The sequence below is a fragment of the Neodiprion fabricii genome, chromosome 3 (assembly GCF_021155785.1).
Source record: "Neodiprion fabricii isolate iyNeoFabr1 chromosome 3, iyNeoFabr1.1, whole genome shotgun sequence".
In the NCBI taxonomy this organism is placed as follows: Eukaryota; Metazoa; Arthropoda; class Insecta; order Hymenoptera; family Diprionidae; genus Neodiprion; species Neodiprion fabricii.
The window spans coordinates 19,996,479-20,012,790 of NC_060241.1; the positions used below are offsets into that span (position 1 = coordinate 19,996,479).

Here is a 16,312-nt window from a genome sequence, read left to right on the forward strand (position 1 = left end):
TTATAATGCATATTCCGCTAACACAATTGTTCGGAATTCTGTTGAAACAAAAAGTCATTCGTATTCAAAACGTTGCGAAGAAGTTGAAGATGAATTGAAAACAAGTGTTGAACTATACCCCGTTCAGTCTCTCGAAATCCATGTAAGCTATAATAACCAGACAAGGAATAATAACATAATTTAGCCAGGAATCAGAATTATGATAAATTAATACTATGCATCATTTCTTTCGTTGAATTTCACGGATTACTCATCACCCGTCATTTCTCCTCCAGTATAATAAACGACACTCGTAACCATATGCTGGTAAATATGAAGAATCGGGTCTGTACAAGCTTTTCATATTTTCATTTAACGATCGATTTAAACGGCATAACGAAGGAAAAAAATCAGATAAATAAAGAAGGACAATAATAAAAATAAAATCTTTTTAAGGTCCGTTACTCGTTGCGGATACCGCGCATATTCGCATCTCTTTTCTGCAGCGTGGTGTGTTCGAGAGTGAGTGAAGTCATCATGCTTCGCAGGTCCGCGAATATAACAGCTCTCGGTAATTACACGATAAATGTAGATAGGTGAGGGCTGTGAGCCTGCGTCCAAGCTTGCGCTGGCCAGCTGCGGCCGAGCTGATTCAATGCTTGGCTAATTATCCTCGTAACCATCAAGTTAATTGCTACCACTGCAGCCGAACCCGGTCTCTTACTCGTTCTATTGGCTCTTTGAGCGATTCTTCTTCCTCGCTGTTCCCCGCCACCACTCTTCAATTCTCATTAGCTTTCTGTCTTTATCCCACTATTTTAAGAGTGATTTTTAGAGCGGCGAGAGAGCAGGTATAACCAAATGGAAAATCGATCGGTCGAACAGCTTGATAAGATCGGTATATACGTAGATGTAATAAAATCAGTTGAAAGCCGTTGAGAATCAATCTTAAAACGCTCAAAATCACGTTAACTCGCCTCAGCTTGAGAAACCTCGAAACCGTGATTATGCAAATCGTTGTAAATTTTACAAAATCGGTGCGGAATCAAATGGCACTTACTATTTACTCGGAGCCGGTCAAACGAGAATATCAGATGATATTGTTTCGTAAAAAATTCAAAACCTCTTTTGGTATATTTCTAGATAGCAATTGGATTGCCACACTAGCCAGAGAAGTTTAGGCCTGATCGAACGCTACGTTGAAATTTTTCTTATACTTTTACTCACGATGAATCTCTGTTATATGTAGGTATACTATTTATCCTTATATCGAAATTAAAAGTAGAGAAATCATTTACGCTTTATCATCTAATTTTTGACACGATAAACATAGTAAGATGAGTAAAATTTCCGTGTTTTCTCGCTGCTGAAAAGGAATGACGAATCACTTTTCCGGAAGGCATTCCATCGATATTCCAACTCGCGATAATTTTTCTATCTCCTCAGCCGCTTGATATTTATCGATGTACGCGAATACTGCTTCGCTATTAATTGCAACCACAAATGCTGATTACGAAGCGTAAGACAAGTTGTCTACACTTAGCCGTATAGCACAGTGGATTTCAGTGAATTGAATTATCTTCTGAGTTAAAATCTCGTGTTAATTTGTAGTAATATCGAGAAATTCAAAATGCAATACCATTGCCTGCATATATTACAATTGTGATTACGGAAAGTAACAAGAATTGTGTTATAAACGTGAAAATTGTGAAAATTGACAAGCCTAATCCGCTTTATTTTGAAAGATAATAAATTGCTGGAAATTGATTTTCCTTTCAGAAAGAATACAGAGAGATAACTTGACAAATTTTTATACGAAGGAAATCAAACCAAAACCTAGCCGAAATATTAAAAACTCGAAATTGAGAAGAGAAAGGAAAGACATAGTAAAGAGAAAGAGTTGATGGTAAAAGAGAAAGCAGCGACTTTGTTTCTACTGCACTCTCCGATCTCGTCTTATCCTCGAAATGCATAAATCGCTTTGATAATTCTAAAAAACGGCGGGCCACCCTCAACATATTCGAAAGCTTGACGTAACTGTATTTTAGTTCTCGACGATTCCAACGTCAAACTCAAACCACCGATACACCTCAAGTCTTGACCTTAATTTTCTCACCCCCTCGCAAGTAAGTAATTAATTTCAAGAGCAGTCGAATTCATTAATGACTCGCCCTCGCGCTTGTCGAACAAAGATATTTGGCGCGCTCGGTCTCGGTCAATGCCTGCGCGTAGAAGATGAAGAGAAAAAAAATAGTATGATACGTACGTAGTTACGCACATACCGATACACAGACGCGGGGTAGGCAAAGAGGTACAGAGGATGTAAAATCGTCGATCTGGAAGGGTATGGCTGTGTGGCGTGGGTGGTGCCGCGGCGTGGACCCCGGGGGCAGAATTATCATACCAACACAGAGGCGGAGGCAGGTCTGATCTAATCACACTCCCATATACATAAAATAACCGCTCTACGCTACGGGCCCCGCGCTAAGGCCCTGGGCCGGGGCCCATCGCACGGCTCTTCGCCTTCGAAGAGGCTAAGAGGCGGATTGTTTTCAGCTGGGACTCTCCGAGTATAAATTGGCCAATTATTCGGAAATAAGGTAATTATATAAGAGGGAGGTGATCTCGGATATGGCAGGGAAGGGAGGAGGGGCGGGGGGGGGGGGGGGGGAGATCGAAGAGAGAAATCAAAGGCGATTACCTGCCTATGAGAGGCTCGAAATCAGAGACCATGCCTGGCACCGCGGGGCCCGAGCTCCCCCGATCACCTGAGGACCAAGAATTTCTCGCTTCTTTCCGCCCCGAGGGGGGTGGAGCGGGATTCCTACTCCTGCATGTACCCGACCGACAGACAACCATCCTTGACCACATCGGCAGATGTTCCTTACGTAAATTGCCTCGAATTAGGCCCCGATAAATAATAACGGAACGAGCTCCGTGCAATCCTTTTTACGATATAAATTAAACTAAAACACTTGTCTTATTTTTCTTTGCTTCGTTGTGCTGTTGCTTTTGTTTCCTTTTGTTTTTTTATTTATTTTTTTTTTTTTACCTCTTTCTTCTTCTCCGCTTTATTCATGCCAATTGTTGATCTTTTGCCGCGATATTAAACCTAATTTTCACACGTTCGTTCTTACGTTGGTCAACTTTTGTATTGTCTATTATCTCTCTCTTTAGTACGTACCGAGAATCAGTAACGATGTAAAAAGGGTATTAATATGTACTAACAATAGTATATAATTCAAATTATCGTCATAATAATAGTGTCATAATTGCGAAGTTATGTCAGTTGCGCGTGAATTGATTTTATATTACAGTTAGGATATCTACTCGAAAGTTTTATAATTGTATCGATAATTTTTTGAATGATGAGCGGACAAAAATATCTTACAATCAGTCGCTCATCCCTTATTCTTGCACCATACTTTATTTCGTTTCATTTTATACTTTATTCTTTCACCGTGTTCAGTCTGGAAAGTTTAGAGATCTGGGATTTGGAGTCCACGACAAACTCAGCGAGGAGTTGAGTGGACTGGGATTGGAATATTTATTATTTTTGGAACGTAATTTCAAGTACGAAATAATTTTATTTTGCAAGACCACAATTTTCTACCGAGGTAGCTTCTGATGGAAAAATCAGCTTTCTAGACGTTCTCTTATCAATGATAAATCTCTCGTACCTTGACTTCAAATCACACCAACCAAAATCATATTAAATCGAAACAATTGGCAACTTGGGAGAAAAAGCAATCAGACTTTCTAGTCAAGAGTTCCATGGAAAAATCTAGATTTTATACATAAAGTTTTACGAAAAACGTCTACCCTCATTATTTAATCACTAAACACGTAATAAGGTAAATGTAGGTTATGACTATACACATATTTTCTGTAATGTAGATTGATGTTGTCTATTGTTTATGATAAAAAATTATTTCAACTTGAACGTATTCCAATAAATTTTCGTTCCGAGGAAGGCCCCTACTCCAACCGAACCGTAAAGAAATACGTATTATATTTATAACGTTTAAAGACCGCTTGTGGAAACGTGTATGCGCTATGAAATTTGATAAAATCCGTCCATTCGAAACTTCATCATACGTTCAAAAAGTAACGTGTACATGTTTAAGAAATTGAAATGATGAAAAGTTTTCAAAAATCGTTGTACATATTTGTGTTTCATAACACAACAAGAAAAAATCTCAATTGCGCCGGATTAAGTGAAAACGACCGCTACTGGGTCGGACAAGATTCTATGCGAGTACCGTCTAATTGTAAATGAATAATGCAGTTTTGAAAAAAATCCGTGCCACACAGATGGCGACAAAATAAATTGCGCATACCCTGAATTAGCGTTAAACCCGTAAAATACAACGGCAAAGAAGCTTCAAGTTTATCCCGCGAAGCCGCAATTGTACCGGGAGCTTTTTCCCAGCAGGCTCAGCTTATCTTCCGCCGAGCCGTTGAAAGCTGGAATGAGGTAAGTGAGAGATATGTAGGCATATAATAAAAACGTCGATGTAAATACAAATAGGGGGCAAGCGGGTGGATGTGGGGGGGGGGGGTAAGGAGACGGGGGCTGGGGAGGATTCGCCGCGGATATAATCGCGTGAATCGCGAGGGCACGCGCTTGGGTGGCGGGGTTCGCGTCACGGGCGATGGTTATCGGATCCGGGACTGCATATAATTATAATTAAAAGTGATCAAGCCGATACGACGCACGGCGAGTCGGTCGAGCCTTTCCTCGGCTATGGTTAAGCTCGAGGTAAGGAGCGAAGAGGAGAGGCGAGAGAGCGAGAAGGTGGGGGGGGGGGGGGGGGAGGTGGAGAGGAAAGGGGAGGAGAGGATCGAGGCATTATAGAGGAAGGCACGGAATGGTGGCATAATACCAGCTCCGACTTAAGCTATATATTCCGGCTGAGGATAGCGGAGCTCGGCGCAGCTCGTGTGGAGGTGGAGCTCGTCCGAGGGTATGCTAATTCCGGCCCGGGGCCACCACGCAGCCCTTAATAGCTCAGCGCCCGAGACTTTCCGAGCTTAACCGACCGCTTCTTAAGCACGCCTGTGTGCCACGTACGGCGGTTCTTTACCTACAACCTACACCGTCTTACTATTGCTCTGGTATCGGCCGAGCGAAGCACGCCGGTGATTTTTCAAATTCCGTTTTTCACCCCGTCTGCCGAATTATTCATTCCGTTTTTTTCCACCTGACATATCGAGCGCGGATAATTTCCTCGCGATTAATTCTCGTCTCTGTGTACCGAGAGTTTCCCTTGAAAGGGGACATACGCTCGTAGCGCGCGCTATTCAATTTGCTTAATTTTTATTGGCTCGTATCCGTGCTCGCTGCCTGAAGGAAACCTTTGCTGACGAGAACAAATTCCCTAGGATCGATCGATTGACAAGTGACGGTCAACCGTAACCTCTCGCCTTTTTAGAAACCACTACGTATCGGTCACTCTGCTTACCATTCTGGTGAGATTTTTACGAAGTTGGCTACCTCTGTAAACTAAGCGAGTTGCAATTTTCGACCGGGTCCTTTTGAGAAAAACTCACCGTATAATGGTATTGTTGGTTGTTCTGGTTATACAACTCTGATTTATTCTACCTCGAAAAAAAAAGGTCGCTCCTTGATTCAACCCTGCTCGATCCACCTCCAGTTTCTGATTAATTGACGATAATCAGTCGTAACCGTTACTCTTTAACCCTGATAAATAGGAATCTTTATTTCACTAGATTTCTATGATCACTTAAATTATTCATCTTTTAATAAGCATGAGTTTGTCATTCTTCACTTTTTCTCGTCATTATCGTGTCGTCATTTTCTAATACGTTTATCCAAATTCTGATAATGAAATACTAACTGTATAATGTTATTCTCTAAACGTGAGATATTTATAATAGCAGAAAAATTAACAATTCCAGATAGAAAATTCGTTTGCGATGATTGGATAGAGAACATAATTATGGTTAATCGAACGAGATTTTTTATTTCTGGTCACTTCTAAACAACGGAAATATTTTATTTTTCAAGCTGCCAATAGGTTACAATTGGTCAAATAAAAGTGACACTCTTCACTAAATTTTTCGTTCGTCTCGTTCTGCCCCAACTCTCTCGCATGGTAAACTTTATTTTCATTGAATGTAGAAAATGTTTCAAAGTTTGAAAGACAATGTGTAATGAAACTTGTGAATTTTTTCATCTACCGTAAACAAGTGATTTTATTTCCATACTGAGGAACTTTTTCCTTGTTATTCCGCAAACTATTTACTTGAAATTTGTCATAGTTTACGGACATTTTTACTCGTGCGTGGAATATGCGTAAATACGGGTACACTGAAAAAAATCCATTAGATCAGAATAAACTATCACTTAAGTATACTTATGTTACAACTATTACTTGGATCAGGAAGTCAGCATGTAAATGGATTAAGTATCATTTACTTTGGTTATTAATCAATAAGGAATTTTTTGATCCTAAAAATGATTTAGCATGAAATGTAGTAAGTTTTTTTTTCCCCAGTGTGTGCACCGCTGACGTATGACGCATGGGGCGTTACAAGACTCTGAGCATAACCTACAAAGGCCGTAATTAATACAATGTAGGGTTGCCGCGAGACGGTGAATTTTTTTTACGAGTCCATGCGCAGGTTTTATCACCAATTAAGTTGGAGGAGAAAAGCGGGGCCGTTTTAACGCTCCGCAGATGGATCGGGCCCTTTTCAAAGTGGGGGGCAAGCTTCGCCAGAGGAATGCACGCTGCTACAGAACCGACACCTCCGACGACCCGAAGCGAACACCTCTTAAACCTGATTTTTCACCGCCAGTCGCCCAAGCCGAGAGGAAATGGTAAAAACTCAACAACTAAATCTGTTTCTGATAGGCTATCACCAACTTGATATCTGTTAGTTTAACTCCGGGTATCGTAGCGCTCGTATCGGTTTTTGGACCTTCTGATCGATACAAGCTGCCGTGTTCTGGAAGCATAGAAGTCAGCTATCCAATTAATATAGAGATGAGCGATCCTATCCTACATTTGAAGCAAGTGTCTTGTCTGTAAAGATAAAATATACCGGAGACGGCATACTGTGACTTAATCTTGTACGGAGCAAGGTTTTAATTTTTATTACACATTGCAAAAAAGAATTTTTCAATTCCTCGTGATACAATTCAAAACTTTTCTATCGCCAGTCTAAAAACTGTTGGATTCCGATTTGCGAAAGTCATCGCGCGTAAACGAAACCGATTAAACGTGCAACAGGAACCCTGCGACGTAACGAAGAAACGAATCGATGACAATAATTGTAACGAACAATAACACAGGGGGACCGGAACACAAGAAGACACTAAAAGTACCGTGTTCGTCGTATTTATCGCACCTTTTCATTGTAGGGTAATTACAGTTAATTTCTGTCAACCGACACGGCAAAGGATGAGTCGAGTCCTCGTCCAGCAACTCGGGTAGCAATTAAGAGCGGGTGGCATAAGGGGGAGCGGAGAAAAGGAACGAAAAGGATGCGAATAATAAAAGAAGGGCCATTGGAGGAGGAGAGAGGAGGAGAGGAGAAAAGGGCGGGTAAACTGCTGCCCGCGAAAGTAAGGAAGTGACGGGTTGTAATGGGTCTTTGAGAGCTCTCCGAGCTAGCAAGTGCGCGTCGCGCATGCACATTTACAGAGTTGCATACACTCCGGTTTGTACACGTAGGCGTTTCGCATGTGCGATTTCCCGCACACGTCTATCGCACCGCTGATGCCGGTCGAAGGCATTGGCAGCCGGTTGAAATACACTCGACTGAATTATGAACCGTAAAAAACTCATGCTGGCAGCTTACGGTCTTTTACTGTACAGTAACTACACCGGGCAACCCACCCTTCCTTCGTTATTGCTCCACCGCGCTCGCTGCAACATTGTGCAAGGCGAGTAGCGATTTGCAGATCACTTCGCGATCACCGTGCCACCATCTCTCTGCGCCGAATGGCCACGCCAGGGCACCGTTCCTGTATGGATGAAAAAAAAAAAATAAAATAAAAATTAGTATCCTTAACCAAGCAAATGGGTAAACACCACTCCAGACATCCTTTTTTCCTCCCGGCAGTAAAGAAAATCGATACGCGGTAAATCTGCCCGATGGTTAGTACAACAGAACTTTTATTCTGTTTGTTTGAATGTCACGGTGTGTATGTGAACTTGTACATTGTACATACATGCACGCCACGGTGCATCAATATTTTCTTGGATTGAAACAAAATTTCAACGACAAAATAGACGAATGTTGTCGGTTAATTCGAGTTACGTAAATTGAGAGCAGAAAAAAAAAAAATCAGAGCTAATCGTTCGCGGTGAAAAAAATCTTTTCGTATAACTATTGCAGCGAACAAGATCGCACCTTTTTTACCATCTGTATCAAGGTTTGAGCTCTTTTCGTGCAAAGGGTCTCATTCTCACAACTTTTACACCGTTTGATTAAATCTGCCGAAAGTGAAAGTTTAACTCTGCGTCAAGGTTCGAGCACAGATGGAATAGTAATGATAAGCAAAAAAATAAAAATAAAAATAATATCGAGAGTTGTGATTGCAGAAGGTATGGATGGGTAATAGATATCTCGGAGTGAGCGAGGGCTGCTAATGGACCGGAGTCGTGGTCACGTCCGGAGGTAATGATATAGAACAAATGTTTCGAAAATGCACTGCCATTTGAGATGTACGTATATGTATACACCCAACGCTCCATATACAATTCGTGAGTAGATTAATGTACCAGTAAGACTGATCGAATTTGACCTAGTGAACATAAACTTGACGTTAGAAGGGTGGATCACAGGCAAAAATAGGCACGCAGCCCTCCTTTAGCCTCAAGGAAAGCGACTTTACGTTTCTTTGACCTTCGTTCAACGAACATTCGGCAAAGAATGAAACGAAGAAGTCTGAAAACTCTTCAAGTATTATAGCCTCTCGAATCGACCAAACCTCTTCCATCCGTGCACAATAGGCAAGTTCGATTCCCTGGATTGACACCCAAAAATAGTAAGCACAACTTCCTTGTACGTGAATGTTCATTATGAATGTATAGAATATGGTATTGAAGAATATGAGTTGGAAAAATAACGTTAGTTATGTATCTTTTTTCTCCTGACGGTTCGTGTTTTTCTAACGATTACCGCGTTATTCCAACTCCCAGACTGCACAGCTGGGAATGAGGCATCTGTGTATATATGTACGCTTGGGCACTTGGGCACTTCATATACCTGGTCAACGATTAGCACCGCGTCGCATACGAGGCATCCAAGATGACTAGGCGCATACCGGTCTGGATATGGTTCGTTCTTTCGCCGGAATGGCGTTGGCCAGATACACACGGCTCGTAACACGCGTGTTATTACGCGGAATAATATAACGACGATAACAATAATGGTGGTAAGAAAAAGAAGATATATATATATGTATGTATATGTATGTATGTCTGTATGTATGTATAATAACGATCGATCGCTCACTCATTCGCGCAGGAATTACGTGGCAACCGTGCCGCTGACATATCGGAGAGGAAGATGATGAAACAAGAGGAAGAGGGCGCATAAAGGAAGCGACATCGGTATAAAGCGAACGAGGGTATAATGGGAAATAAGAATTGCAGTGCGAGCCGTGAGGATCGGCGTCGCTCAGGGTCCGTTCATCGATAATATCGAGTTCAGGAGGAGAGGAAGCTGAAGAGGAGACGAGGCATCGCGGTGCACGGACCACGTGAGATAATAAGGAGACGCGGAGCGTGGGGCTCGGGATGGAAACCGCAGGCGGCATTATTCAAATTGAATCCGGTAAGAATGATTATTGCCGAAGAGGCTCCGGAGAGAGACGAGGAGGCGAGGAGGCGAGGGCGAAGACGTACGGGGACAAGGACCGGAGGAAGAAGTCGAGGAACGACGCGGGAAGAATGGGAGGAAGTCTTGCACCGGCCGCGACCTCCGCCACGGTGGATAACCCGCCTGCCCATACCTGATCACCGATCGCCCTGTCATTATTACGCCACTCTCGATGTCATTACGTTATTACTCCTCCGCAGCTAACTCGGATCAGAGATATTACCAGCTGCCGCCTCTGGAGGAGGCCCGAACTAGACCAACCAGAGTCGTCCCTCTCTCCCTTTGCATCTTCACGTTCTTGATATACACTGGAAACCCATTTCAACATTCAGCGCCGACTCTCGTCGCCCTTTAATTTCATTTACCAAACTCGTGGAGAGGTCCGTGTGTGCGTGTGTCTGATGGTCCTCTGCCGCTACGCTAGGAAAAATTACGTACCTACACGATCGATTGTATACTCATCGACTTGTGGATAACTTGCCAAGTCGAGGAATGGATCCTCGAGTTTAATGTGGTAAGTTATATACAATTTATTTCTCAACTGTTGGTAGATTTTTTAATACGATTTTCGCAAATTTTCAAAGACCTAGGGAGTAGAACTTTGAAGATTTCATTTTATATTTTGCGTCTTGGTTAAAAAGTTCTATTCCTATAGATGCAATGGTAAGACCAAAGTCCCAGGTTTTCACAAGTTTTGTGTATCCCAGCATTGAAATTGAAATGAACAACTTTGAACTCCTATACGGACATTTTCAATAGCTATGAATTGAAGGATTCCGAAATATTGGAAAAGACTGATGTTGCGTACAGCAATGGTACCAAGATTATCACAGGATTTCAAGGATTGTAAGAGTGGTTCGACAAGATTTCCGTGACTAATGTAGTGTCGACCGGGATAACAACGTGAAATTTGTTCACGATTCGATGCAAGTTCTTCCTCGTCCTCGAGCTGATCCTGTTGCGTTTATACCGTGGATGAAAATGTAAGAAAAGGGAGACAGCTACGGCGCGGAACGAAGAGGAGCGGAGATCCGAAGGAAGCGAGAAGATAGGCAGGAACAGCAGCGAGCAGAGAAGATTCCTGGTGGGATGATTGAGTTAGGCAGTGGCTTCAGAGTTTGAGGTTTGAGGTCAGGCGTGATCATTACGTAGCTGGTTGCATCGCTGTCTGCGGCTACGCGCGGTTCCTCTGCAGCGGTGTTATGAGAGGCAGCCAAGTGAAGAGGAACAAGAAGAGGTATGAAGGATGAGAGCGGCAGAGAAACGAGATGGGAGGAATGAGCGGCGGCGGCGGCGGGGCGAGGGCCGAGGGGCGGGGGATGAATGGGGCAGAATGGACAAAAACGAGACATTAGCGGCGACAGGCTACCGTGCTGCGCTGTCCGCTCGGCCGCGCCGAGTTAACGCGTCCCGCATCACCGACCGACGCCGTCCCCGGACCGTCGGTTGCATTTTTACTTATCAAATTAGCATTATTACCCCCATGCTGCCCGCCGCGCAAACGCGCCAAAAATCTAATCAACGTTAATCCATTCGTGCGACGGGTGAGAGATTTTTTTAAAGAAACCAGCCGAAGGATCAAGAAGAATAAGAGACATTGAAAAGGACTCGAGGAAAAGGGGGTCGAAAGTAATCGGGAACGCGTTGACGATAACGACCCTCGATCAGCGATGCATCAGCATTCCACTCTCATCTGCTGTATGTACGATACCCAGCAGTCGAAATCTCGACAGTCTCTGCATGGATACTTGCGATATTTTTAACGCGTCTTTTCAAACACTAATGCGGTGTTCTCTGAAATTTTTACAATCAATGCAGTTGATCCATTTGAGTTGTTGATTAAAGGAAAATTGGAAAAAACTACAAAGGACCGAGAAGAATAAGCAAAACTAATGGAAAGGAAAAGGACAAGGAGACAGCAATCCAACCACTCTCGATCAACGATTTGTATCCACATTCTCAAGTGGATCAAGTGGCTGTAGTGCAGGTCACAACAATTTGAAACAAAATTCAGCGGCTCAATATTTGTACGGTTTCGGATTCCTGGACCTGTTCGACATTGCGCATGCAACATATTATTATGTTCGTGCAACTCTCGGGCAGTTTCATTACGAGGTCTCATCATCACCAACACCGAAGCCTCGGGCAGCAGAACGGCGGTAATTATGATGATTGAAAATTGTGTGTACCTGTTCTCCTCTTGCTTTCAATGTTTGCGTGCCGGATGAATCGCCGATCTTTGTGCATGAAAGAAATTTCCCACCTAGCGCAGCGTGCCATACATTTAGAAATGGTTTACTATTGTGGAATTCGAGGCTGTAACGACCATCGAGGCGACTGCATAATCGAGCCTGTGTAGTCGGAGGAAGCCGGACCCGAGGCTGTGTTTGGTCTTAGGGTTTCGAAGCTAGCCCAAACACATCACGAGGCCGAGGATCCGAAGCAAGCACACATCGCCTAATACAATGCGCGCGTTGATCTCGATTTCGAGTGCCGCGGTACCGAGTGAAAAACGCAGGTGATATTTCTGCCGGGCGTTTATGCATTCAAGATTCGCGACTAAAAACGAAGAAGACTTTCATATACCTGTATGTACACATATATACCTACGTTAGGCCGATCGAGGTGTCAGCAGCGGTGAAAAATTCACCAATTAAAAAAAAAATCTCATTTCTCGCGGTAACGAGAGGGAGAAAAATTGGGCGGAGGCGGCGGGGGACGACTGGCAATTAACGTCAGGGACGAAAATGATTTATGGGGAGGGGGAGAGACGCGCAGCTTATCATAAATTAATGAATTATCATTACGGGAACGCGAGACGGCGCCGCGAGGGTGGCCGGAGCTGGTTGCTCCAGGGGGTTGATGCCCGCTCGGAGGATTCGGGGCGGGGAACGACAGCATCGATACAACGACTTCTGAAATATTCATCACTCAAGAATCCCATTAAGCTTCTTCGTTACACTTCGCTCATTTTTATTACACCCTTCGTTGCACCCGGAAATAAACAAACGATAACCCTAAATTGCCGCTACATGGCACGTTTCAGTTATTGCCATCTTTGACCGTTAATTCGAGGGTGCAGGCTTGAAATTAACGAATCTCATTTCTTCCCCATCACATTTTCGCCAAATTCTTCCTCATCGCTTCTCAAATGTAGGAACGCTAAACGTCGGTCACAAAATATGACAAAGTGCATCATTATTCAAGGTGCTTCTAGAGTTTCATCGAAAACCCGTGGAAACCGTAAAAAATCTTGTACGGTTGACAAAATAAACACTACGCTCACGTAGATTCTAACAATTTTATTCTTCGCGATGATAGGAGAAAAGAAACAAAATCTCTGACAAGAAGTAACGAGTAGGTAAGACGCAGAAAAAATTCCTGTAGTAAATCGCATGATTCGCTTCTCCGATGAATATAACTAAGACGTGATTTTTTAAAATCTTTTTTGTTTCATCCTCCGAACGCATAATTGGTGCGTGAGAATTTCCCAGTATAATTTCTCACGCGCCTATGCCTACCTACGTAATACCAACTGACCGACCGCCGAAAAAGCCTATACCTATGGAGAAATTACGATCGAATTTCTGAGTAATTACGCAGCATTCTTGAGTAATTATGAGAAGTTGTTTTTTAGTCCACGTCTGAAGCCAAGGGGAAGTACTTCGTACACTTCACCTCGGAAGCGTTCCTTCACCTCCTCGTCCCTCCTCACCCTCTCTCCTTTCGCTCTCTCTCTCCCTCGTCTCTTTCAGAGCGCAATGGAGGGGGCGAATCAAGGTCGTTCGTAAATTAACCCGCACGCGGTAGAATCCAGAATATAATACTCACTTATTTCTCGGAGTCGCCGCAGGTTCTACATAACCCACACGCGTCGTGCGCACGTACCTGGCGGCCTTTACGCCACCCGGTACATTTAACTGCCTCTCGAATGACGTTCGGGCGTATGTCTACGCTCGTGCATGCTCTTATTTTCGAACGACGCCCAAGACGCCGACTGAAACAGTAGACGCCATCCCCTCGCCCATTGTTGGCCAATTTCACGCGGGCCAAGCCGTTAATTACCAAAGCGCAGCTTGTCCCCGTCCCCAAGGCGAGAGGACCCCTCTAGCCAAAACAACATCGCCGAGGCCTAACGCCCTTGTTTCGAACGAACCTCTCTTAGATTCGCGCCACTTTTCGAATCTCCACTGAAAAAAGAACTTGTTTTGTTTCACCAAACGTATATTTGGATATGGCGAAATAAACGTTTAGTTATTATCATCAAATTTTAGTCGAGCCAAGTATGATTTTTAAGCCATTAACAAGTTTCTATCGATCATTATTTGGCTCGACTGAAATTTGATAATAATAACGAAACATTTGTTTCGTCGTATCCAAGCATACGTTTTTCAACAGTGAATAATAAACTCTTTTCTCAGTGTCCTTGATTGACGAAACGGCTCATTTTGTCCGTTAATTCACTGACAAGAGAAATATCGAGTGAAAACAAACTGTATTCTACATAGGAAGTTTTGTGAGATCCAACGTAGTTTGATTATCCTCAATCCTAGCTATTATCGGTAATGCGAGGAGGAAAATTGGGGGTTAAAAAGTACAGACGATGAATTGAAAAAAATTTAATGGCCTCGCATCGCACGCGAGTTGGGAAAAAAGAACGAGTAAAAATGGAAAAATTTTTCCGGCTACCGTGAACTGCAATAAGGAAAGCATAAAACTTTCTCCCTCGTCCGCGGCACGCTCCCTCGGGATTTCGGTTAAAGGGGAGGCGACGCGTTGCACGGGAGCAGACGTCGTACCTTGGCTGATGACCTCGTTGAAAAATATTAATGGAGCGCTTGAAAACACCTCGAGAAAAATTATGATGGAATTCAATACATGTACTGCGTAGTTAGAGGTATGCCTACTTTGAGAAACGCAAGACTGTTCCTCGACTTTTTAATAGTGATGCAAAATTATTTGATGATCTTAAGGTATCGATCATTGTGGCGTTAGGTTAATCGATTATTATTCGAGTTTTCAGAAATTCGATTATTATCGAACCGATTCTTTTTCTATACGAATCGATTAGTTATGACGATGGGAGTCGTTTAAGAACAATTTCCTGTAAAAATGTAATGTTATTCTCTCGTAATTCATGAAACAAAGTGATTTGCTATCATCATTTTCTGATTACGTGGAAAAAGTAGTAGAATACTGCAAAATAACGTTTATTTGTTGTCAACAATGGTACACTGAATAATAGTATTAACGCTGTCAATAAATAGCTCATTTGTTTTAGTTAAATGTTTTGTCGATTATGAGGAACCGATGCTATTTCCATCGAATATATCGATTCGCAAAATCGGAGATATAAATATAATTAATCGATTTTCAGATCGGTTCTTTAATTTTCTCGCACCACTGCATCTTGAATCAGTGTTCAATTACAATTATTACATACAATTTCGATACAAGAAAAACTTGCGGCGAAAATATTCTTGTTTTACGCATTTTAACACCACTAATCTTAGCGTATCGCATAACATTTCCCAGCTCGTATCTGTAAGTACGACCAAGTATCTAATTGGGCCCTTAAGGTTTACTTTACAATTAATGTCGCAATGAAATTTCGGGACAAGTATAAAAAACGCGACTTTCTCCTTGTAAACGGCTTCTCAAAACCTCAATCAACGACCCGATAGCTCCGACCAGTCTTCACGAAGGTGCAAAAACGGGAATACAAAGCGAGTAACATCGTGTCGGTGCCGCGCGTGATTCAAACTCAGGAATCCTACAGCGGTCGGTAATGCACCGGACCCCTGGATTACCGACGGAGCATAAATCGCCGCGGCGCTGTGGGTGCAGGCTACAGCGTGAGATGGCGGTTAATCTGTCAACATGGCCACGTGCCGACGAGGAGAACGGTCTTCCGTAGAGTGATAGAACGCGGATCCGGCCCGTGTCCTTCGGTATTTAGATAAATCCGGATAAGCCAAGTCGCGGCCAGGATGGCCAGGTGCAGAGGGCGCGTGGACAGTGTCAGTACGGAGCCACCCCGCGAATGGGACACATTTACGCGATTCTACTAGCCTTGGCAGCCGCCCAAGGACCCACAGCCGCGTTGTCATCGGACCGAGGAAGCGGCGCAGTCATGAAGAGTTACCGACCCCGGGGCGGAATCGCGCGGATGATATACGACAAGCAGAAGGCGGACGAGCGACTTCGCGTCTACGACAAAACCCAGGTGAGGAGTCAAAACCGAGCTAACCGAGTAACCTCGGAATTTTAAGATGCCCCGTTCTTACGGAGGAACGATCGCAAAGCTTCGGAAATTCCCGTCCGTCTGCGCGTGCGCGCGCAGCCCCGCGCTTTCCTCGTAGAACCGAGTGGTTCGACTAGGTGTGAGAACCCTTCGTGTGTAGGGTCATTCGAATGTGTGCGTGAGCGTGCGTGTGTGTTCGTTCACCGCGTCCTGCGTCAACTGTCACAGGGC

At 43.5% G+C, this 16,312-nt stretch overlaps 1 protein-coding gene across 3 annotated transcripts in view; it reads left to right on the plus strand.

Annotated features, from left to right (window-relative positions):
- The first annotated feature begins 15,702 nt into the window (after positions 1 to 15,702).
- The window catches only part of LOC124178997 (protein-L-histidine N-pros-methyltransferase), a 32,329-nt gene continuing 31,719 nt past the window's right edge, over positions 15,703 to 16,312 (plus strand). For 2 of the 3 annotated variants that reach the window (XM_046562911.1, XM_046562910.1), the window contains exon 1: positions 15,704 to 16,063. In XM_046562911.1, the coding sequence (XP_046418867.1) occupies positions 15,881 to 16,063 (183 nt within the window). In that variant the 5' untranslated portion in view covers positions 15,704 to 15,880. Of the gene's footprint in view, positions 16,064 to 16,312 lie in introns of all 3 variants that reach the window. The other variant, XM_046562912.1, reaches the window with a different exon arrangement.